The sequence below is a fragment of the Polypterus senegalus genome, chromosome 17, assembly GCF_016835505.1.
Source record: "Polypterus senegalus isolate Bchr_013 chromosome 17, ASM1683550v1, whole genome shotgun sequence".
NCBI classification, from domain to species: domain Eukaryota; kingdom Metazoa; phylum Chordata; class Cladistia; order Polypteriformes; family Polypteridae; genus Polypterus; species Polypterus senegalus.
In genome coordinates this window covers 33,926,019-33,951,546 of record NC_053170.1, presented here as the reverse complement: position 1 = coordinate 33,951,546, position 25,528 = coordinate 33,926,019, and the positions used below count along the sequence as shown (strand labels likewise).

The 25,528-nt window shown below is 38.4% G+C and overlaps 1 protein-coding gene across 2 annotated transcripts in view; it reads left to right on the top strand.

Annotated features, from left to right (window-relative positions):
- myom3 (myomesin 3) overlaps nt 1-25,528 on the top strand; it is a 313,022-nt gene that overhangs the window by 71,411 nt on the left and 216,083 nt on the right. For both annotated transcript variants that reach the window (XM_039740882.1, XM_039740883.1), the window contains exons 4-5: nt 395-542; nt 4,101-4,258. In XM_039740882.1, the coding sequence (XP_039596816.1) occupies nt 395-542; nt 4,101-4,258 (306 nt within the window). The remainder of the gene's footprint in view (nt 1-394; nt 543-4,100; nt 4,259-25,528) is intronic.

The window sequence follows — 25,528 nt, the reverse complement described above, 5'->3', positions numbered from 1 at the left end:
AGACCATATCCTCACATGAAGATGCACCCCATCTCAACTGCTCCACCAACTCCATGCAGATGTGTGAGCATTCAATACATGGAGATCAAGTCAGCTATTTATTTAAAACTAATCACTAAGCACTAAGCCAAGGACCCTCTACTGGAAATCACACTCCACTATCATATCCTAACGCTAGTATTAAGTAAATGGTGAGTGTCTAGAAATTGAACAGTTCTACATCATTCCCACAGAAAAGTGAGATGATGTCCTTAGACTCTAAATTTGGAACTAAAAATCTCAGTAATTTCTTGATAGTGCATCAGGTTTATTGCCAACAGAGTTTAATGTCCTATATATACATGACATACATAGATTGTGATTGATAAAACTGTGGTCATTTTTTCTCTCTCAGTATTAGGCATTCTTCCAAAACTGCAAAGTACCAGGGGAGACAGAAAAGGAAACTTTTTGGCAATGAGCTGGAGAGTGTTGAAGTTGAAGTGATAGAAACTAACAAGATCATCAGGCTCAAAGCTGACCGACAAGCAATTCGAGCAAAGGTGGGCCCAAAAAACTCTAAATATCCAATTGCAATTGCCTCCACACTAAGATCTATTTAGATGGAGTGAGTAGATAATTTATTTTTATGCAAATGCTGAAAAACGAAGACTGCATAAAAAATAAACACATAATGCTATTGCAGAAACAATCTTACTGAAGTCCAAATTACTGGATAGAGAGAAATAAACAACACATTTAAGCAACATTATGAAATGTGTTACATATCAGAATGCTATGAAAATTACACACTACCTACAGATTTATATAACAAAATAGAAATGACATAGCTTCATACAATTTCAGTCGATGAGCTGGATGGGCCATTAATGATCTCCATGAATCTGGACACTGTTAAATTTCTATAAACCTGTAGGAAGTTGCGGGCCCAGCTATCTAGTGTTATGTACTTGAGAGTCCCAAAGCACGTAAAGTCATGAACAGTTCCAAAAAGCAAACTAGAGGGGGAAACACTTAAAAAAAACAGCTAGTAACACAGAGGACCATGTTGAATCTTTATAAATAAAAAGACTTATTAATATAAAAATTCTCTGCAGAAAAAGAAAAGAAACAGCATAAAAGACAAAGGGAGATGCCTGTAACAAAGGCAATCTGATCACAAACAAAGTCTCATTAGAGTAATCTAATGGCAAACAAAACAGACTAGAAAGTCAAAAATCCAGTAATCATAACAAGCACAAGCAAAAGACACAATAAACACTCACTGACTCCCTAACACATTTAAATGAACAATCAGGAACTGTGGGCACCCACTCGTGGTGATTGTAAGGTACTTCTGTCTCTTGGAGATCCACTCACAAAACCCAAGACACATAACAAAGGCTTAGAGACAAATAATAAACAAGGAATAACGCAAATAATTACAAAAGTAGCATCAACGTAAATGAAATAATCAAAAAAGAATATAACAGACTTAAAATAAGAATTTGGCTAGAACATAACATCAAGAGGAATGTTAAATGAAAGACTCTTCGCTAAATTAGGTCTGATAATGCTAGCTAAGCTGAAGAAAAGAAATAGGAGCAAAAAAACAGGAGATACAATAGGTGAAAGGAGCAGGGTGTTATGTATGGAGGAATATTTCGGACAAAATGAAATAAATAAATAAATGCGTAAATAAATAAAAGTACTGTGAAATGTGAGCATAAATAAATAAATGTGTCATGAAATGAGAGCCTTAATAAATAAATATGTCATGAAATGAGAGCATAAATAAATAAATGTGTCACGAAATAGGTTTTTCGTTGCTTATTTATTTATTTCATTTTGTCCGTAACATTCCTGCAAACCGTTATGAAATACGGCTTGAAATAAAACTGTCACTTTCACTCGTCAAAGGTGAGAGGGTGGGCTCTAACACGCCCTCTAGTTACTGATTGGTGAATCGATAGCACAAGAATTCATTAGAAAAATGGTTACTACTACCGATGAAATGGATTCTGGCGAAGATATTACGTATTTCAGAGAGAGAATTGAAGATTTATCGGAAGAAATTACAATGTTGGCGGCCCTTTTAGAACTGAGTATTTGACCCTTGTTTTACGAGTATAAAGTCACTTGCATATTCGCAGCTACTTTTTCAAACAACTGTACAGCTCTGATCAGTGGCAAAGTTGTTCATCCATCCATCCATCCATTTTCTAACCCGCTTGTTCAGTTCAAAATATTAGTTGGAGCTGCTTTGGGCATTCCATGTCAAAGTACCTAAACTAATACAGCCGTTGCAGCTTACCGTATGTCAAACTGGCTCATTCGCCTTGTGATCGTTTTCTCCGATACACCATATAGATCTGCAATCTGTCGTACTTTTAAACCGCAGAACAGAAGGTGTTCTATTGACTCAGCTAGAATGTCAAAGGTTGGACGTCCAGAGCAGGGAACTGCGTCACCAGAACTGGAGTGTAGTCGAGTCCGTTCCACCTGTTCTTCGATAATTTCAAAATCAGTTTCATCTATATCGGAGTCTAAAAGGGCCGCCAACATTGTAATTTCTTCCGATAAATCTTCAATTCTCTCTCTGAAATACGTAATATCTTTGGCAGAATCCATTTCATCGGCAGTAGTAAGCATTTTTCTAATTAATCCGTGTGCTATCGATTCACCTATCAGTAACTAGAGGGCGTGTTAGAGCCCACCCTCTCAACTTTGACGAGTGAAAGTGACAGTTTTATTTCAAGCCGTATTTCATGACGGTTTGCAGGAATGTTACGGACAAAATGAAATAAATAAATAAGCAACGAAAAACCTATTTCGTGACACATTTATTTATTTATGCTCTCATTTCATGACATATTTATTTATTAAGGCTCTCATTTCATGACACATTTATTTATTTATGCTCACATTTCACAGTACTTTTATTTATTTACGCATTTATTTATTTATTTCATTTTGTCCGAAATATTCCTCCATAGTTATGATCTTGCTTAGAATGAGTACGTAAATGTGGAACTTTAATTTAAAGAATAAATGAGCATTAGATGATAGAACAGATTAGGGACAATACAGTCTTTGTCAAAGAACATGCAGGGGGTCAAAACACAAAAATAGCACAGAAACAATCAATAATCAAACCTCAACACGTAAACCACACAATGAATTCTACAGGATGGTGAAGAAACATCCTAAAACTTTTTAAAAGTACCTTTTAGCTTTCACATTATTTTTATCTAAAGTTAAAAATAAATATACAGTGATGGTTAGTATCCATCCAGTCCCTGTAAGGGTGACTTTATTATTGTTTTCATCATAAATAGGAGTCACAGACAAGGGAAAGGGATTCAAGGCCTCCAAAATGAGCCACATAGCAAATCAGGACCTTCACTGGCCTGTGCTGATTCAACCTCACCCCTAGGCATCCATCCCCCAACTACTTCTTGTAGGCTTTGGCCTAGACAAGCCCAAAAATGAGTACCTGGCTTAAAAAGTTCAAAACGTATAAGTCTCAAAATGTCTTACAAAGGAGAAACAAAATTATATCAAATTCTGGCTGGTTGAGACAGCCCAAAAAAATTTATAAGGAAAAACTTATTGCAGAAAACAAGTATAATAAAATAGAAAAAAGGCAAAAATGATTTACCTTTAAAGGCCAATCCACAAAAGGCAGAAATACAATAAACACAGCAAAATAATCCAAAAAAATAAAAAATAATTCAAAGAAAAACACTCATGAAACCCCTATGCAATATCAATGATGTACTGCTGGAAAGCCAATCATCATTCATTATAAAGGCAGATGGAGGGCCCTGCCCAGTGACATCAGTATGGCACCGCCTCCTAGTTGGCTCCACCCACAAGGAATGGACAGATGTTTAAAAAGACAGTACACATAGTAAATGCAAACATAACAGAAATGACATCAAAATATGAGAAATAATAATTAAACAATAGCCAAAAAATCGAAAATACACATTAATCCTGGCTGTAACATGACAGCCAATTTTGTTTTATAAAATAATTTATGCCCACATGTATACCAATAACATTGCTGCAGAGGAAAACTGTATGTTTTGTGAAATTCACTTGCTGTCTTTCTACAGGCAGAGGAGAAGGCCACTCTAACAAAGAAATTTATTGAGCAAAAACATCAGCGGTCCCCAGAAATCATGATCCCTCTGCGCTCCCACAGCGTCTGGGAGAAAATGAGTGTGAGGCTCTCCTGCACTATTCTGGGGCGGCCAGTGCCAAAGGTCAAATGGTAAGTTACACAAAGGAAAAGAAACAAAAAACAACTAACTTCAGATTGTAAAGAAACTGACAGCATGAATGACTAAAAGTTGTAACTAGAACTGATTCTCAGGTTCACTGTCAGGTAGTGTGAAATTCCATTCATTTTGGTGGTAAACATTTTAATATTGATATTACAACTGTCATCATTATTTCTTTTATCAGTCTATTCAAGTTAGTAAACCTTGTTAAAAAAATGATAGAACTTGTTTTAATGGATAAATTAATTTAGGCAAGTTTTGGTTATGTTCTTCCATTGTTAAAAAATAAATGAAGATCTTGTAACTAAATGACTTCAGTTAGGTTGTTCCAATACAAGTCAAATTCTGTTTGGATAAACTCTGTTTTAATGGTTTTTGTTTTTTGGTCCTGGCCAATTTCCTATAGAAGTAGTGTTTAAAAAACAGTGAAGTCCATTGTATCTGAAAAATTCATTACAATGAAGTCATTTTCATGAAAACGGAAGTAAAACATGAGTATTTCCACTGGCCTTGGCTGAAAAATCGTGATTTAGGAGCTGCCAATTGGATTGGATATTTATGACACTTTGTTTACTCGACAGTCGTCATCGTACTCTTGGAACAGAGCGGAGCTTGAGAAGGTTATTATTACCGCAGACTGGTAACATTATGAACAGATCTATCTATCTATTTTCAATCAAATTCAACTTCAGCTCTATTTGCCCAACTCTGGAGGTCCATGGCCATACTCTGATGCTTATTTCTGGGTTCATCAAGGCACAGATTAATTAGATTAATTATTGGATCGTCCTTTAGCAATAGTGCTGACTGCTGAGCTTCCGTCATGCTTATGCTACTTGATCAGTTTCCAGCATGCTTTATAAATTCATCAATATTTCACCCTGAGTAACTGAGAAGTTATTAAACATATCATATCACACTATACCATATGCCATACTATTCCCAGAGTTGCAGGGGTCTGAAGTCCATCTTGGCAAGACTGGCTGTAAAGAAGGAAGCAGTACTGGACGGCGCACCAGTCCGTTACATGGTCCACTCCTGCACACATTCACAGGCCTACACATAGTCACTAAATAAACAAAAATCAAAATCATTTGGGATGCTGGAGAAAAACAGAGAATCATAAGGAAACCTCTGGTAGACACATATAGAAGGTGCAAACTCCACATGGACAAGCACCATGGTTAGGATTTGGACCCAGGATGGTGGAGATGTGAAACAGCAGCAGTGTCCGCTGCACTAGCACCAGCTACCACTACTTACCACCATGCCTCTCTACTGAGAAGTAATTCTAAACTATTAGCGTCGATGAAATGTTTATTTATTTTAAACATTTACAGTAGACATGCGTTACCATGACTATGAAGAAAAGTTTACAATTGACTAACGACACTCTTTTTAATTAGAACAATTAATGGTGGGACAGTAAGATTATTTAATTCTATTAATCTAAACTATTATCAGGCTGCCATTTATAGTACGTCTTTTCTTGTTTTGCATTTCTTTTAAATGAATTGTGGGTTAAACTAATCCCAATAAAATATTTGATCACCTTTATTATAAATTCAAACCAATCTATCTATCTGTTTGTGTAGCATTTCTTATAACTACAAGTTTTGGTAGTGCTTTTATAGTTTTTATGCTGGGATTGGCTCCGGCAGACCCCTGTGACCCTGTATTCGGATTCAGCGGGTTAGATAATGGATGGATGGATGGATGTATTTCTTTTTTTTATTTTTTAAGGTTTTCAGCTGTTTGGCTTGGAAGTTTGTTTTATTTATTTTTGTGACATGATTGGCACATTTTGTGGCTATGAGCAACACATCTTTCGATCTGGAGTTCCATTTTACGTAACCACAACTGTCACACTTTTAACCTCATCGGACATCCAGCATAATTATAGCCGCAATTTAGTTTTGTTCCATTCCCTGTAGTTTGGTTGCCTGTGCTCTCTTTTGATCCGTTTCAGGCCTGCATTTAAATTTCTCTCTCTTTTTGCATTCTCACAATAATACCTACAGACTTTGTCTCATAACAGTATTAACAATTGTTTAGTGTGTATTTTTGTCAAATTTGGGGGTTTTAATCATGATGATTCCATTTGTGCTATTATTTTAATGTTTTGCTTTGGACTTTAAAAGTTCATTTTCATTAATATCTTAGTTTTCTTCATTTACACAATGTATTTTTCAAGGTCATATGACTACGATTGACCCATTGATGATGTGGCAGAGACTAAAATATAAATAGGGCGGTGTTCTCACTTTACATGATTTTTCGGTGGGTGAAACAACCTTTGCAAGAGTAAGCTTTAATCCCACGTAGGCCCTAGTGTTACGATTTTCTTCTATGGCTATGACCTTCTTCTATGTCTGTCCTTCAATTTTCGTTTTGCTCTTTGATTCTAGTTATTCATTTTCATTTATTCTGACCCTTACTTGTCTGTTTGACCCCAAGTTCTCATTTCTGAGTCTTCTCCTGGTTATTTTATTCTCATTATAACCCTCTGCACTCTGTGTGTCATAGCAGTTTGTCAGTAACACATAAGATTCATAAGTAACCACAAGATGGCATGTGTCATGAATCTTTTTTATGCATATGAATTTATTACATACGTTAATTATTATGTATTTATTATTACTTATTTTGTGAGATTCTATTTGATTAATTTTGTTGCTTATAAAATGTATAATAATCTTATTTGCCACCTTTTTATTGCCAATTTATAGTTAGGGAAAGGCTTTTAGTTTCGATTTCAGGATTAAGGCTTTTTGTAGTGCCTTCATTTTTTCTGACTTTGATGAATGGTATGTTTGACTTTTCCCAGTGTTTTGACCTGTAGCCTGTTCCTTGACCTCATTACTTCTCGCTTGTAAAAAATATTTAATCTCCTGGTCTATTCCTATGACCTCTATACCAATCCAATTCTCTCTTGATGAGAATGAGTATCACAGCAAAGATGAGTTCAAATGTCTCTTAAATACACTGATCAAAACTCCCTAACTTCCCTTCCACAGATGTCCATTGGCCTGAGTAAAACTTATAAAAACATGAATAATAAACAGAGATTTCAAAAGTACCTAAGACAAAATGTATAACTTTATGCAGTACTAGCGACTGGGAGCCCGATCGAATCGGGCTGCAAATTCTACGTTTGTGAAATCCATACTTTCTCTGCAAAGAATTATTTGTTTTTTAAAGACCTTGAAATGATTTGGTTATCATGGCACTTATTTGTGCTGAAAATAGACCTTTTTGGCCGATGTAATGAGTAGCTTCATGTTTAAACGGGGCTGCAAGACGTGAACTTAGCTCTTCGGCGCACCTCATTTGATTTTTTCCGACAAACAAATTTTCAAAACAAACCGTATTTTATGATTCTAGTCAGAGTCGGAGTAATAACTATGTTGGCGTGGTCATTTTAGATCTGATATCGGCTAGAATTTAAACAATGACCATTGTTAATACCTAGCCGTTATTACTCAGTTTGCCAATAGATGTCAGAAGGACGGCTGCCAAAACTGAACTGCCCAAAGATAGATTCCGACGTACCATGCAAATGGCGATACGTTCTAAATTACTTACGGTTCCAGAGGTGTCGAAGTGTTTAAGTCAGTCGACGATGTTAGTCCTGGAAATTACGCCCCACCAAACCAACGTTCCAAAAACCAACCGAACTTACTGTTATCTGCTCAAACCAACTAGGCCGTCCAGCGGCGTCACTGTAGCATTTGAACATTCTTAGCCAGTCATGCAATACTGCGTTTGCGTTTGCCACGTTATGTTCTAACTACAGAGGCAGAGTCCCATTGCATGGTTCTAACTTGTATTGACGCGAACACCATACATACAGGGTATTAATGCGAACACCATACATACAGATAGTATCAAATTACATATAAGGATTATTCAACACATGATGCACGCTTGTTTGGGCTAAACTGTGACTACTGCCTGGTTTGGAAACAGTCATTATGTTTGAAGAGTGAGTCCAGCACTCATTCAAAAGCAGGCATTCTCAGGGCTAATGAAGACAGCTGAAGCAAAGCTTTCTGTCTTTTGGTTGTGTGAGCTGAGGGTACAGTGGGTACACTAATGGTACACTTGGTGGTGTGAGCTGAGGGTGCTACATTGCCATGCATGATCTTGTGCACTCAGTTGCAGGGCACAGTCAGATACTCCTGTGTGTCTTGATGCATCAGGTGGGAGGTTGCTCTACCTGCCAATGAAGCTCTGCAGCATGGTGACTGCATATGTATGAGGTTGATTAACATGCTCTATATATGACTGTTTCAGAGTGGCAGTCAGGTGATATTCAAGGCGTATTTATGTACACACATTTACAAGATGACTTTGATTTACTGAAGACTAGGGGGTTTTGCTTCACTTCGCTCACCAACCCCTGGGACTGCGCTACATGCTAGCCTCTTTGTGGTTCCACCGTTCACGTATGGGGATGCGGATGTACAATTTAAACAGATTGCTATTTTCATGGGAATTGTTACATATGCATAATAGGACTAACTGTTTTACATTACAGTGAGTAATTAACCATATTAAAAAAAAAATAAAACGTAATAATTTGAAAGTAAATTATGTTTCATGTAGCGTTATAGTTATTCGTTGAGTAATACGATTTCGTTCTGTTTGTCTTAGAAGATAACAAGCAAATATTTTTTAAACTTACACTTTTACTGTAAAACTTCAGTAAAAACAATTTTTTGAATTACATTTTCATCAATATCGCATTGAATTTTGATTCTGTGTTTTGACTTTCATTGTGACAATGCAACGTATAACTGCCCGTGATTGAATTTCGTTTCTCTCTCTCTCTCTCTCTCTCTTTTCAATAAAACAACTTTTTCAAATGTTTGGCTCTGAGATTTGTCAATTGTCTTTGCAAAAGCTATTCTAATGGGAAACCATTAATGTTTTAATAAGAATGGCATATCAAGAACAATATCTTTGTTCTCTAATGTTATCCAGAGATGATTTGATATATTACCTTTCTCAATCAATCAATCAATCAACATTTATTTATATAGCACATATTCATACAAAAAAAATGTAGCTCAAAGTGCTTTACAAAATGAATAGAAAATAGAAGACACAATAAAAATAAACATAAGTCAACATTAATTAACATAGAATAAGAGTAAGGTCCGATGGCCAGGGTGGACAGAAAAACAAAAAACTCCAAAAGCTGGAGAAAAAAAAAATCTGTAGGGGTTCCAGACCAAGAGACCGCCCAGTCCCCTCTGGGCATTCTACCTAACATAAATCATCATATTTTCATGGAAGGACCTGATGATGATGGTCACGTAGACTTCTGGCTTTCAGTCCATCATTGTTGGAGCATCATGATGCTTTGAGTAGGTGGTGGTGGCGCAGGCCGCCACCACAAAGAAACCGGAAAAAGAAACAGAAGAAAGAGTAGGGGTCAGTACGGATTTTAGAGCCACCATGAATAGTTATTATGAAGAATTGAACATACAGAGTATCAGGATTATGTTAAAGTGAAGTTATAAAAAGGCCATGTTAAAGTAATGTGTTTTCAGCAGTGTTTTAAATTGCTCCACTGTATTTGCCTGGCGAATTCCTATCGGCAGGCTATTCCAGATTTTAGGTGCATAGCAGCAGAAGGCCGCCTCACCACTTCTTTTAAGTTTAGCTTTTGGAATTATAAGGAGACACTCATTTGAAGATCTAAGGTTACGATTTGGAATATAACGTGTCAGGCATTCCGATATATAAGATGGGCGAGATTATTTAAGGCTTTATAAACCATAAGCAGTATTTTAAAGTCAATCCTGAATGACACAGGCAACCAGTGTAGTGACATCAAAACTGGAGAAATGTGTTCGGATTTTCTTTTCCCAGTTAGGATTCTAGCAGCTGCATTCTGCACTCGTTGCAAATGATTTATGTCTTTTTTGGGTAGTCCTGAGAGGAGTGCGTTACAGTAATCTAGTCTACTGAAAACAAAAGCGTGAATTAATTTCTCAGCATCTTTCAATGATATAAGAGGTCTAACTTTAGCTATGTTTCTTAAATGAAAAATGCTGTCCTAGTGGTCTGATGAATATGCGATTTAAAATTCAGATTACAGTCAACGGTTACCCCTAAATTTTTTACTTCCGTCTTAACTTTCAATCCTAGTGCATTAAGTTTATTTCTGATAACCTCGCTGAATCCATTATTGCCAATTACCAAAATTTCAGTTTTCTCTTTATTTAGTTTGAGAAAATTACTATTCATCCATTCAGAAATACCAGTAAGACATTGTGTTAGTGTATCGAAAGAGTCGGAGTCATCAGGTGCTATAGATAAGTACAGCTGTGTGTCATCAGCATAGCTGTGGTAGCTCACATTGTAACCTGAGATAATCTGACCTAACGGAAGCATATAGATTGAGAATAACAGCGGACCCAGGATAGAGCCTTGTGGAACACCATATCGGATATCATGTGTCTTTGAGATTTGATTACCACAACTCACAAAGAATTTTCTCCCTGCCAGGTAGGATTCAAACCAATTTAAGACACTTGAATACATCATTCTTTCTACAGTAATTCATTTGTTGGAAGACCAGGCGTTGTAGATATTCTTTGGAATATTGTAAGTTGATGTTTTCATCTTCTGCATGATCACCACCAACTGTTTCAACATACTCTATTGATACACATTAAACCAATTTGTAACTAATCGACATTTTTGGTGTTAATTCGTTGGACTTCATCATTTCTCTGTGCTAGGATTGTCTGTGTACTTGTTTTTTCTGTTGATAACCCTTCGTGATGAAATTCTTCAATAAAATTTGGACATAATACGTCTTTTTTAATTGGGAACAAAGTGAGGAAAACATTAAAATTTATAAGAGCTGAGAGAGCAGGAACTGTGTCTGTCAAAAGCATTCGCACGAATGAGAGGTGAGAGTACAGTGTGCGTGGTTTTCTATGGTTGAGAAGAGTGCGTGACTTCAAAAAATCTTATGGCCCAAGTCTCGTGAGACTTGAATAAATCTCTTCAAAAAAGTCTCGTCTCATCACAGGACTTTTTTTTAAATACTAGAAAGATAAATTTTGTGGAAATGTGTGTATGCCAGCTTTTATAAATCAGATTTTTATTTTGGTATACGCATCTGTTTTTTGGAGTGCACATATTTTCATGCTCAAATACACTCAAAGTTTTATAAATAAGCTTGCTATGGAGAGAATTTCTGTAACACAGCTAAAAGCAATCTATTCAAGGTCCACTTGTGAACTATGCACAGAATCATAAGTCATGATCTTGATGGAACATGTGGAATGCAATAGAGACCCATAACAAAGGTGATTTGCTTCCAGCAAAATTATTACTATTGGCATATCTTTCTGTCATTTAGTATTAAAATAAAGATTGCCAGTGAAAAAAAAATCACTGGAAGCTAATATTATGAGGATGGTTGGCAGAGGAAATTTTCTTTGTACTGAGTTTAATGTGCAAAATGGTAGGTTTTAGTGTGTTTTCATGTGGTGAATATGCAGCATTATGTTTTAGCCAGGGTTCTTTCCCTGGCTTATGTTTAGGTGTCTTCTGTCTTTTTTGTTCATTTTTCAATAATGTTTGTTGGTTTCAATCATTTTTGTTAATATTGTATTGTATTATTAATACTTGTTCATTACAAGCCAGAGGTTTACGGGTATCCATCTTTTGTGGGGCATGTCTATAATAATAAAAGGCAAAGCCCTCACTCACTGACTGACTGACTCACTCACTGACTCACTCATCACTAATTCTCCAACTTCCCATGTAGGTAGAAGGCTGAAATTTGGCAGGCTCATTCCTTTCAGCTTACTTACTAAAGTTAAGCAGGTTTCATTTCGAAATTCTACACGTAACGGTCATAACGGTCAATAACGGTCGACAACATCCGCCATGTTGAACTTTCTTATTTATAGCCCCATCTTCACGAAATTTGGTAGGTGGCTTCCCTGTGCTAACCGAAACCGATGTACGTACTTATTTCGGTGGTATGACGCCACTGTCGGCTGCCATATTGAATTTTCCAAACGTCACTAATTCTCCAACTTCCCGTGTAGGTAGAAGGCTGAAATTTGGCAGGCCCATTCCTTACAGCTTACTTACAAAAGTTAAGCAGGTTTCATTTTGAAATTCTACGCGTAACGGTCATAACGGTCAACAACGTCCGCCATATTGAACTTTCTTATTTGGTAAGTGGCTTCGTCATACTTATTTCGGTGGTATGACGGCACTGTCAGCCGCCATATTGAACTTTCCAATGTCACTAATTCTCCAACTTCCTGTGTAGGTAGAAGGCTGAAATTTGGCAGGCCCATTGGCTTCCCTGCACTAACCGAAACCAATGTATGTACTTATTTCGGTGGTATGATGCCACTGTCGGCCGCCATATTGAACTTTTCAACAGTCTTTGTTACATATGGGCCCATCTTCAAGAAATTTGGTACACGGGTTCCCAGTGCTAATTGAATCCTACTTACGTACATATATACGTCCATAGCCTGCACCTCGGTCACCGTGTGAGGTGGCATTGGGTCCCCCATCCCAACGCCTCCCACGTCGTTGGCTGCCTGCCTGCCTATATAAGACCGTCCTTCGCTCCGGTCTCTACATTCTCTTCCTTGCTTCACCACGGGATTCACGTCTCCCTACTGATAACTACAGCCTTTTTGTTTAATCCATGGATTCTCCGCTGTTTTATTGTTTGTTTATTACAATTATAGTTATTGTGAAGGTATTTTAGACTTACTTTACATTGCTCGGGTACCCATTTCCTTTATCATTTCAACCCCCATTACCATGTCTATCGAGATGATCACTATCGATCAAAGAACTGTCACTTACCGAGTGGTTTTCATGCCCGGAGATAGCACCTACCTTTTCCATTCTCTTTTTTACATATTGCACGGCCATATCAGGCTCACTCTTGATATCTGGAGGAGCATTGTGTCTTATGTATTGAATAACTGGGACAGGTTCAAGTTGTGGACTCATGACGGTGCAGGAGATAATTATACTACACAGGAGGACTAGAAGAGTGAAATGCTTAAGCCCTTCACCTATGGTTCTGCATGTGAGTTGATGGCTGCATGCTGAATTATTCGGTTGTCGCTTTCAAGTGTACCGAAATGGCCAAATATTTTACACCTTTCGACAACCGCCAATGCCTCTTAAACATCTTAGATTCACAGGTGACGATTTCAGTAGTGGACACTTTGATGTTTATGAATGTTTAAACTCTCAAAAGCTGGATGTGATTTTATCGATGAAACCGGTTGTGTGCTTACAATGCTTGACAGATGCCGAATGTCACTTCAACACAACAAATCCTGCAAATACTGTCGTAATTGAAACAAACCATGAAACTCAAACCGATTATGACAGCAGCAATCCAAGCTGTGAGAGTTAAGACAAGATCACTGTTCACATGGCCAACTGTAAGTTACATGCTCAAGAGTAAGCTCAGCGCACAGCTTCGTCATATTACAACCGGAGGGCCGAACTGACAACATGGTATACAAAGAGATCCTTAACAAATACTTATTGGCATATTGTCCCACAGTTTAAAAAGGTTTAATTTTCTTCTTAATCAAAATTTTAATGCAGTACTTCGCCACTGCGAAGTCGGGTATTTTGCTTGTTTCAATATATTTTGGGACATTTCCATATATTTTGAAATTTGAAAGCCTGTTCCCCATTTCTGGGGTCTGGGCTGGCCTGAAGCCTATCTGTGGACTTGGCAATATGCCCTTAATAAAGCTGAGGATGGGCCATAGCCTGTTTATTTTTAATTTTTTTAATTATTTTTTGACATTTCATCTCCTTTTCAACATATTCCTAACTCCAAATCACTACAGTGCAGCATTAAAAATGTACTCCACTCCTCCATGGTGATGTGAATGAGATATATAAATTAAACTGATTGTCCTTGTGTGGTAAGGAATACATGCATTGTCATGTAAGGTAAACACAGAAGTGTGCTCAAGGATTTATTGAGCAGTAGTCCTTGTTTTCCACCTTAAAAAACTTTAAAGCCCCAAAGAGCTCTTTAGTGAGTTTCTTTTTTTACAATTGCAAAATCCCCTACGAAACACATTTTGGTGTCAGTTTTGTGAAACTATTGAAAAATTTAAACTTTCCTCTATCTCCCATCGCTAGTGATATACACTGTGAAATCATGTCCATTTTTAGACTTTTGAACTGTATTGCTGGCACGTAGCTCAGTTGTGAAAGCTGCTAAGGTGAAATCTCTTCGGCAAGAATGTCAGACAACCTCAGTTAGTGTGCTGCTCAATGGGCCTGAACCATTAAATGGAGTAGAAATATGAATTTGGAGGGCTGGGAAACAGAAATGGTGGTACACTTTGGGTCAATTCCCCCAACCTGTTCAGTAATACAGTAATACAAATTGGGCAGGTGCCTGTACAGAAGGAATTCATAGTTTTACTGTTCATCAGAATAAACTATCTAGGTGCAGTACCATCCTTCTGTAGGACTAATGAATCTTATCTCAAATAAGATAAGATAAATTTGTTGGCCATTACTGAAACATTCCTCCATTATCATATAAGCAAGCTGCTCAATTATTAAATGCCAATGTAAAACTTTGTTACAGTTTTAATAGCCACAATTGTGTTATGCTATTCACAGGCTTTTGAAGCAAAACATAAAAAATTCAAACCCATGCTTATATACACTTAAACTTTAAGAAGCATGTGTTCCTTGTTTGTGTTGCTGTCATTTTGAACTTTAGCAGCAAAGCCAGAAAATGTGAGACACTTCACGTAAGCCCAAACTGAATAGAGCATCCAAACATCTGAAAGTTAATGAGCAATAATATTTCAAGCAAGAGGTCCATTAAGATCTGCTTTGGCATCTTTTTTTTGTTATAATGCAAATTTTGAATGCTTGGCTAGCATATACCATGGATTTTGAAAAGAGGCACTGTGATTCAGTGCCATTATGGTTTTCCAGTTTGGACCTATTAATGAAAAAGTTTTAAGCTGTCAGAATGAAAAATGAGAGCTTTTACATCCAAACAGGCTGCACATTCCAAGTGTTTCGGGTTCAAGATTCACAAGCGTAGTAGCTGCCTTACCTGTGTCAGAGTTCAGCTATCAGTAGACACATTTTATCACTGTGTGGAGTTTGCTAATTTTTTTTTTATAGCATAATAATAAAAAAGCAACAGAGAAAGTCTTATGGTATTGTCTTTGTGGAAGTTGCCGCTTTAGGAATTTTTGCAGCTTCACTGAAAGTGACGTAACCTAGTAGCTAATATTGCTGCCTCCTAGTTCTAGGAGAGTGGGTTCAAATGTTAGCCTGACCATTGTTTGGGTCGGAGTTTGTTTATTCTTCCTGTTTTATAAGATGAGAAATACAGTTCTAAACAGACTCTAAATGGAATAAAAAGTGTCTGATGAGGAATAAACTTTTAGAATAATATAAATCCTAAAGATTAATGAGCAACTTTATGATATGCATACGTAACATATTTGCTGTTTGTTCGAGTGTCTCCCAAAAAACACTCTTAATCTGCCATTTCACAAGTGAGAATAAATTATATTCTTGTTAAATTTATCCATGTTGCAAAATGGCATGGAAAAAAAGAATGGTATAATTTTTGCTCCGTCAATGGAATGAATAAAATTGTCAAAAGTAATATGAAGTAAACATGATATTATAAGGATGGCACAGTAGCGCTGCTCCCTCGCAGTTAGGTGACACGGGTTTGCTTCCTGGGTCCTCCCTGCGTGGAGTTTGCATGTTCTCCCCGTGTCTGCGTGGGTTTCCTCCCACAGTCCAAAGACATACAGATTAGGTGCATTGGTGATCCAAAATTTCCTGTGTGTGCCCTGTGGTGGGCTGGCACCTTGCCCAGGGTTTGTTTCCTGCCTTGTGCCCTGGGATTGGCTCCAGCAGACCCCCGTGACCCTGTAGTTAGTATATAGTGGGTTGAATAATGGATGGATGATATTATAATTTAAAACAAATTAACCAAAAGCATATAAAATGTATTGTTTCTAAGATGAAACTCAAAAGAAATAATAGACACAAAGCCTAAAATGAAAAGCATGCTTTTCTAATGAAGAGCTTGTCCTTCTTTTTGAGTAGACTGACAACAACATGGTGTTGTTGTTTTTTCTTCCTTAAGGTCATGTTAGAGTGGCATGGTGGTGCAGTGGTAGCGCTGCTGCCTCGCAGTAAAGAGTTTGCATGTTCTCCCCGTGTCTGCGTGGGTTTCCTCCAAGTGCTCCGGTTTCCTCCCACAGTCCAAAGACATGCAGGTTAGATGCATTGGTGATCCTAAATTGTCCCTAGTGTGTGTTTGGTGTGTGTGTGTGTGTGTGCCCTGTGGTGGTCAATGTCTGTTGTTAGTGTGGTACTGCTGTCATTAGCCTGTGGGAAACAGGCAAGTAAGATACTCCATTGGACTGTGCATACATAACAATACATTTAATCTTGCATTTGTACTTGAACCTTCAAAATGAAACTGTGCCTTCCCATATACAGGCAGTCCCCGGGTTACGTACGAGGTAGGAACTGTAGGTTTGGACTTAGGTTGAATTTGTATGTAAGTTGGAACAGGTACATAAATTTAATAAATGCTATTGTTGACCGACTCTGCCAATGAGTGATGGAGTTTCACCTCTCCCTGACCTTTTTATTATTTCTACTTTATTTTCAATGGTGTTGATTTTTCTCTTCTTTACTGTATCACCAGCACTTGCATCAGATTTGTGTTTCAGAGACATTCTTGAAGGGTGAAGACAAAAGGTTAAGATGAGCTCTTCTGCACAGCACTGTACACGTTATCACAGCAGGAAGGCACCCGTCGTCAACACGTCTGATGTACTGACAAGAGACAACTTCCTGCTATGCGCGTAACAGTACAAGCAGACTTGCTACTGAGAATGACTGGGGGGGCGGCAAGGGGGGGCTCATCACTCGCCCACCACACAGTCACATCCACTACAATATGCTGCCTGCAGTGTCCGCTCACCGATAACGAACACGGTGCGGCCAAAGGCGGGTAGTGAATTCAATTCAACAATTCAACATGCAGCCATACGAGGCACACTACAATGCTACCCCCGCCGCCCCGTTCACCCTCAATGGCCTCCATTTAGCCACAACCGGGTCACCACTTGCAGCATTACCAGCCGTGTGTGCTGGGTGGGCAGTGAAACGCCCCCCTCCGCTCCATCCACATCTGTCCAGTCAGGAGCAGTAGCTACGGCGGTGTAGTGGGTGGGCAGCAAACCATCGTCCTGCACACGAGTGATGGCTGTGGCCCCGGTGACTATATGGTCACCGGCAGGAGCCACCCGAATGACACCACACTGCGCGAGCAGCGAAATCGCCCCCATCCAGCCATCGCTTGCAGCATCCTCAGGCCGAAGATGACAAAGCAGCAGTTACTGAGGCGCATGTGTCGCAACTGTGACCTCCTTCGTAAGTCGTAGGTCAGATGTTCATAACCTGGGGACTACCTGGACATTACCTACAAAAAGTGTTCATCCCCTTGGAGGTTTGCACATTTTATTCTGATACAACACTGAATCAGAGTGGAATATTTTGGCTTTTTTGGCAGCAATTAACACAAAAATACCTTTTAATGTCAAAGTGTAAACAGAACTTTGCAAAGTCATCTAAATTAATTACAAATATAAAATGAAAAATTAAGTATTCAATTCTTTAATGTGACACATCTAAATCGTCCCTGGTGCAGCCAATTGGTTTTAAAAGTCACAGAATGAGTTCAATGGAGATCACCTGTCTGGGGTTTAACTGACTGTAGTATAAACTTACTCTTTATTTGGAAGGTCTAACTTGTGGTTAATAAGTATGGTGGCCTAACCTTCACACTGAATACAAAAGCAACACTCCTAGAACTTAGTGAAAAGGTGATTGAAAAGTGCTAGTCAGGGGATGGGGACAAGAAAATATCTAATAATATCCTTTAGAGTCCAGTTGAAGAAATCATTAAGAAATCAAGAGAGTCTGGGACAGTTGTCATCCACAAAAACTGAGTGATCATCCAAGAAGAAGACTAGTGAGGAAGGACAACATGAGATACAGTAAATGAGAACTCTGAAGGAATTACAAGCTTCAGTGGACTGAGATTGGAGAGACTGCATACAAGAACTGTTTTGGTTAATGGCAGAGTAGCAAAGAAAAAGCTGTAGGTTAAAAAAATGCACAGGTCATCTTGGCCAGAGTTTATCAGAAGGCACATGTAAGAATCTACAGTCAACTTAAAGAAGGTTCTGTGGTCTGATTAGATCATCAGACTAAAAGATATGTTTGGCATAAACTAAAAACTGCACATAATCACAAAACACCCGATTGAACTTCCCAACAGTGTTCAGAAGCCATTAAGAAGGCAAACAGATTGTTTGGTTATAGATCACTATGTGTAGAGTACAAGTCCAAGGAGGTTATGCTTAAGCTTTATAACACACTGGTGAGGCCTCATCTTGAGTACTGTGTGCAACTTTACTCTCCAGGCTACAAAAAGGACATAGCAGCACTAGAACAAGGTCCAGAGAAGAGTGACTGGGCTGATTCCAGGGCTACAGGGGATGAGTTATGTGGTTATATGGAAAGATTCAAAGAACTGAGCCTTTTCAGTTTAAGCAAAAGAAAATTAAGAGGTGACATGAATCCTGAAGTATTTAATATTATGAAGGAAATTAGACAAGTGGATCGAGACTTTTATTTTAAAATGAGTTCATCAAGAACACAAGGACACAGCTGGAAACTTGTTAAGGGTAAATTTCACAGAAACATTAGGAAGTTTTTCTTTACACAGAAAATCACAGACACGTGGAATAAGCTACCAAGTAGTGTGGTAGACAGTAGGACTTTAGGGACTTTCAAAACTCAACTTGATGTTTTTTTAGAATTAAGTGGATAGGACTGGCAAGGTTTATTGGGCTGAATGGCCTGTTCTTGTCTAGATTGTTCTAATATTCTAATAATTGACATCATTAGGCATGGTGAAGACAGCATCATGTTATAGAGATGCTTTTCTCCAACAAGCTCTAGAAGGCATGTGAAAGTAGCGTGATTGCAGCAAAATATGGGAAAATGAATACCAGATGCATTCTGCAGGAAATTTGCACCTTGGGTGAAGATTTCCAGTAAGACAACTGGCCAAAGTTACATAGGAATGTCTTCACAAACTACAATTTGAGTGTCGTGGAGTGGCTGATAATTTGAGGGTGGATTTCAAAAAGGCCTTTCACTCATAATCTTCATGCAAAGACAAATGTGGAAAAAGTGCCGTGTCCAGATGTACAAAGCTGTTACAAACCTGTGCACACTGACTCAATGCTATAATGGCTGACAAATGTGCATCTACTAAAAACTGACTTGAAGGTGGTGAATATTTATGCCATAAGTTATTTTGTGTTTTATGTTTGCAATGAATTCATACCAATGTGAATTTCCCCTTGGGATTAATAAAGTATCTATCTATCTATCTATCTATCTATCTATCTATCTATCTATCTATCTATCTATCTATCTATCTATATTGCAAAGGTTTGTTTTCACTTGATCAGTGTTAAAAATGTCAAATTAAATCCATAGTGATTCAATACTGCACAACAATAAAATGGGAAAACTTCCAAGGAGATGAATACTTACTGTATTATTGGCACTGTACCTGTACAATGAGATTTGAATTGCAGATGACAGAGAGGTCTACATGCTTGCCTTATAGCACCAGGTACTTTACTTTAGTTTCCAGCTCTGCCACAGTCTTTGAGGGTTTACTGTAGAAAATTCAGCTTCACCACATCTCAACTCTTCTAGTATGAGTCAGGATAAGACCTCAGCTCCCCAAGACCATTGGGCTTGTAACATTTGCCCGATCAGAAAGCTTCAATTTGGTTTATCAAATAGGATTGATAAAAAAAAATCTAAACAGAATGAGCTGCTTATCTCAATACAGCAATGACAGCAGTCATTCAAGATCCAATTATGATAAATAAGGCTGTTGAAAACAAAGTGCAACAGTGGCAAATAATTGTAACTTGCAAATTAGACATTGTGCCCTGACATTTCCAAGCAAAGAACTGGTCAGACTGTCTTCAATTAATCAGCAGAGATGTGTCGTCTGCAATTACCCCAAAGAAACAGATCAAGGCAGACCACATTTCTGCATTTCTAAACCACTGCGTTGAAGATCAAACAATATTAATAAAAATGGAAAACCTTGTGTAACACAGATAACATCTTTTTTTTTACTGTTTGCTTCTGCTTGGTTAATAATACTCGTATCTATGAATGATATTTCACAGTTTTAATGTCTCCCGTTGACATTTGGCAATGCTGCCATCTGGAATCAGGATTTTTTACGGTCTTATAAATCCATTTGTCTGCTTTCATTCCACAATGACTAATCAAACAGTTTGTGTGGTGCTTGCTAAATGATCTTCAGTTAAGATCCTCTTCATTATAGCAAGAAACTGAAGGATAATGAAGCATATGCTTGACATCTGCATTGGATTAGAGGTTTTGCTTTTGACCATCAAACAAACTGCAATACCGCTATTAATCTCCTTATTGTTTTTCCTCCTAAAAAGGAATGGCAAAGGAGGCATCTTGCTTACTGAGTCTAAATGGTGCCATATCTGTGATGCCATATGGTGCATCAGTGGGACAAAAGCAGACTCACTGCTTTTGTACTAATCGTGTCTGCATAAGTGACACGCCTATATGGTGTGCTGAGGTTTACTTTTTAAAGTGCCGCTGAGTGAGATGCATGTCAATGAACGAGTCACCCAACTGTTGCTTCTTGAGCAGGAATATACAACTAATGCATTCTTAAGCAAAGCCATTTAAATGTATTTATTCAATCGATTCAATTTTCCCACTGAGTGGAAATATCCTCTTGCTGACTCAGCACAAGCTGAAGTAGGGCAGTCATACATTTTAAGGCTGGAGACATTGATTTTGTGTTAGCCAACAGGTTTGGGGAAAATTAGTGCTAAACCAAACATGTAGATTTTTGTTTTTCATTTGCTTCATTTCTTTAAAGAATGTGCAATTTAATAAAAATAATAGACTGACTCTTGTGAAAAAGCGCTATATAAACGCCTGACTCACCACAAAGAAACATGGAGGCACGTGTAAATATAAAACAAATATTTATTCTTCTTCAGCTGGGGGACACGTCTTCTCTGTGCCCCTCAGGCACAGCACAGTCCCAAAAGCACAAATCAAAATAAAAAGCACACCACCACTCTGGCTTCCAGAGTGGTGGCTGCTGGTTGCTTTTATAGTCCACCCGGAAGTGCTCCAGGTGCTTGATCACCTGTTTACGGTTGCACTTCCAGAATTGGCTGAAGAACCACCCAGACGGCCTCAGGGACCCTTGCTGCACCCCCTGATGGCCACCCCGGGTCCCAACAGGACGTTGGAGAACTTCATCTCCAATGGAGCCCTACAGGAATCTGAGGCACCGCTGTCACCCTGGGGGGCTGCCATGTAGCGACCCAGGGGAGTTACTGTGCAGCCCATGACTGTTCCCCCGGATTATATGCAGAAGGAGCGTCCCGGCCGGGCATTGGCCCTGCCCGTCCATCACACTCTTAAAATCTGTTATATACAGTGATCCCTCTCTATATCGCGCTTCGACTTTCTCGGCTTCACTCCATCGCGGATTTTAAATGTAAGCATATCTAAATATATATCACGGATTTTTCACTGGTTCACGGATTTCTGCAGCCAATGAGTCTTTTAATTTATGGTACATGCTTCCTCAGTTTGTTTGCCCAGTTGATTTCATACAAGGGACGCTATTGGCGGATGGCTTAGAAGCTACCCAATCAGAGCATGTATTACATATTAACTAAAACTCCTCAATGATATACGATGTGCTTCCTGCGCGGTGCTTGATTGTTTGCTTTTCTATGTCTCTCTCACTCTTTCTCCCTGACGGAGGAGATGTGAGCAGAGGGGCTGTTTGCACAGAGGCTGTTTGCCTAGAGGATACGAATGCTCCTCTACAAAATGCCGCTTTATTGAGGTGGTTCGGCATACTTAAAAGCACAAAAGCACGTATTGATTTTTTGACTGTTTGCTTTTCTTAGCGAGCGCTCTCTCTCTTTGAAATTCTCTGCTACTGACGCGCTCACTCCTTTGAAGAAAAGATATATTTGCATTCTTTTAATTGTGAGAAAGAACTGTCATCTCTGTCTTGTCATGGAGGACAGTTTAAACTTTTGACTAAAGGGTGTTATTTCATGTCTAGAGGGCTCTAATAATGTTAACAGTGTGGGAGAGTTTATAAGGGCTTAATATACTGTATATAAAAATAACCATACAAACATATGGTTTCTACTTTGCGGATTTTCATCTATCGCGGGGGGTTCTGGAACGCGATCGAGGAGGGATTACTGTAAAGTTGTTCAGGGCCACTACACGATATCGCTTCTGTCAAGCGTTTAGGGAATATATTTCAATAATGTAAAATAAGCAACTGTAAAATATGTGGGAATATCCTTCATTTGATTTTCTTATTATCGACACCAACTGCAAGTCAAGGAAAATAATTTTGATCAAAAGGTTGAAAATGAGGTGAGGTAGGAATGTACCTCCCTCTTATTATAGATAGATAGATAGATAGATAGATAGATAGATAGATAGATAGATAGATAGATAGATAGATAGATAGATAGATAGATAGAAAGATAGATAATTTGTCCCAAAAAAAAACAGACCAAAACAACTCACACCAGAATTATTAAAAAGAAAACAATTCTAACTTAGCTAAAGATTAAAAGAGCAGTCACAGCCACAGTGAGGCATTGTGCAGGCTTATTGCCACTGATATAAAAAGCCCCAGTAATGTTTCTTCACATGCTTCTGTTTAACAATTCTTTCTTGATGTTAGTGTGTCAGATAGAAGACATGCTGCAGTATTCATAATAGCCATCACTTTTACCTTCATTCTGTCCTCCACTACTAACTTTCAGTGGGCCGAGAGTGCATCCCATAACTGAACTTAGTTTGTTGATTTGGCAGGTCTCTCTTGAAGTGATGTTACCAGCCCAATACACCACAGCATAAAACAAATTGCACTGGTCATTACAGAGTTGTAGAACATATAAAGGAAGTCATTACCCACATTAAAGGAGCTTAGTCTCCTATGATATTAGTGACTGCTTTGCCCTTTCTTTTGTAACTGTGTTAGGGGGCCAGTCCAGATTGTCATTGATGTGGACCCCTGAATACTTGTAGGAGTGCACTCCCCAAATAGTGAGAGTGCATAGAGGCTGTCTGGTGTGGTGAAGGTCAATCCCCAGTTCCTTGGTTTTGCTCATGTTGAGTTGCAGACAATTCTCCTTATACCGAGAAGCACAGTTCTTCACTGTTTTAATTGTCTTAATTGTTACGAGGAATGCTTACCTTGAGCATTTGAAAGTGGTGCTGATGAAAGCTACAGTGAAGCTGGTGTGCGTGCATCTGAGGCAGAACGGCAGGAGTTGTGGTGCGTTATGCAGTTTGTCGGAGGCCAGACAGGAGGAAGCATCCTAGGGCGAGGTACCAAGCTATGAGGAATACAATTAAAGTTAGGAAAGCTGTTCCCAGTGTGAATTAAAGGGCAGTAGAAAGAGTAGAGACATCACTTCCCAGCGAGTGTGAGCTCCTTCCAGATTATAGCAACCTGTGTGAAGGAGTGCTAAGTGATTGGAAGGGGCTCAGTAAAGCACCTGTCAGGATTGGAGGATGGCATTGAAGAAGTATAAAACAAGAAGATGGATTTGTCCACATCAAGTCCATCATTAATGTAGTGTGCACTGCACTACATTTGAGCTGCCCAAATAAAGATGGGAGGAGGTGTACATTACTCTTTGATTGCCCCCTAAAGCACTAAGATGTGGAGAAAATGCTGAGAGCCTGGACATTAGATTAATGTGTTAATTTTTCTTTTTAGAAAGTATTTAGATCCCTTGAACTTACCTGCAAAAGAGAAAAGAGAACTGTACTTGGGGTCTGTTAATGGATGGCCTTGTTTGTTTGATTTTTCACTTTCTTCAACTTTTGATATTATGGAATACATTCAGTGTCACCTTTTTTTTTTATTAACACTAGAATTACCTGAGCCTACGAAAAATCTTGTAGATCCATCCCACCTTAAAACCCTTCACACCTCTCCATCAGCGTCTTTTGTCCTGTAAATGTGTGGATAAGCAGCAAGCAGTTTGCTATCACATCCCCCCACCCCGCACAGTTTTCTCAGCTCAAGTCTGTTTACCTGCGTGTCAGTTGCTTAGAGTTGTACAGAGTGAGAAGTCAAGCAAAATGACACCTTTTATAAATACTATATCGTTATTTGGAACACATGCATTTCATGTGTGTTCCGTGTCTATACCGATCTATGTAAACACATTGTTAAAACAGAAACGTTTTTGATGTTTTAGTAATAATTGACAAAATGTAGACATGAAGTGTATGATGTGTGAAGCCTGAATTCCAAATATCACATAAACACTTTCACAAAAGGTACAAATATAACAGAACAAGTGCACTTCTATTCAAGAATATAACTGCAGAAAAAGAACCCACGTTAGGGTGAGACTTTGACACACATTTGCTACAACTGCTTTGGTGGCACAACGGTGTCAACTGTTGACTGGTAATCAAAACTTCAAGGGTTCGATCCCAGACGAGTCCATTTTGAGAAGCGAGCTGCTCGTACTCTTACTATTTTAGAATAAAAACATACATTTGATTCCAGTCTGTAACAGCCGGTGTAATTTATGGTACTTGTAAAGGTTAGCTTTGTTTTTTTTTTTTATTCAGTTTGATTCTCTCAGCCATGTTCACGATTCCCAACTCCCCCCGCCCCCGCATTTGACACTGCCGTTTTCACATAGACGCGCTATAACAGAGGTAAACTCAAATTATGATGACAGATCTACATTGGATCAAAAATTCATGTCGCACTTTTGCCATCGCTGTAATTTGTATATGTACATGGGCAGCTCTGCACTCTATTTGCGACTTTATGCTGTAGGAAGTAAATAAATGAAGGTAAATAACATATAAATGTTAATGTTTTGGGCTCATGCACCGTCCTTTGTATGTAAGTGCAACATGCATTTTTGATCCGATTTGAAACTGTCATCATGATTTGAGCAGTGTCAAATGCCTGGGGGTTGGGGGGTGCTAGTTGGGATCGTGAACATGGCTGAGAAAATAAAACTGAATAAAAAAAAAAT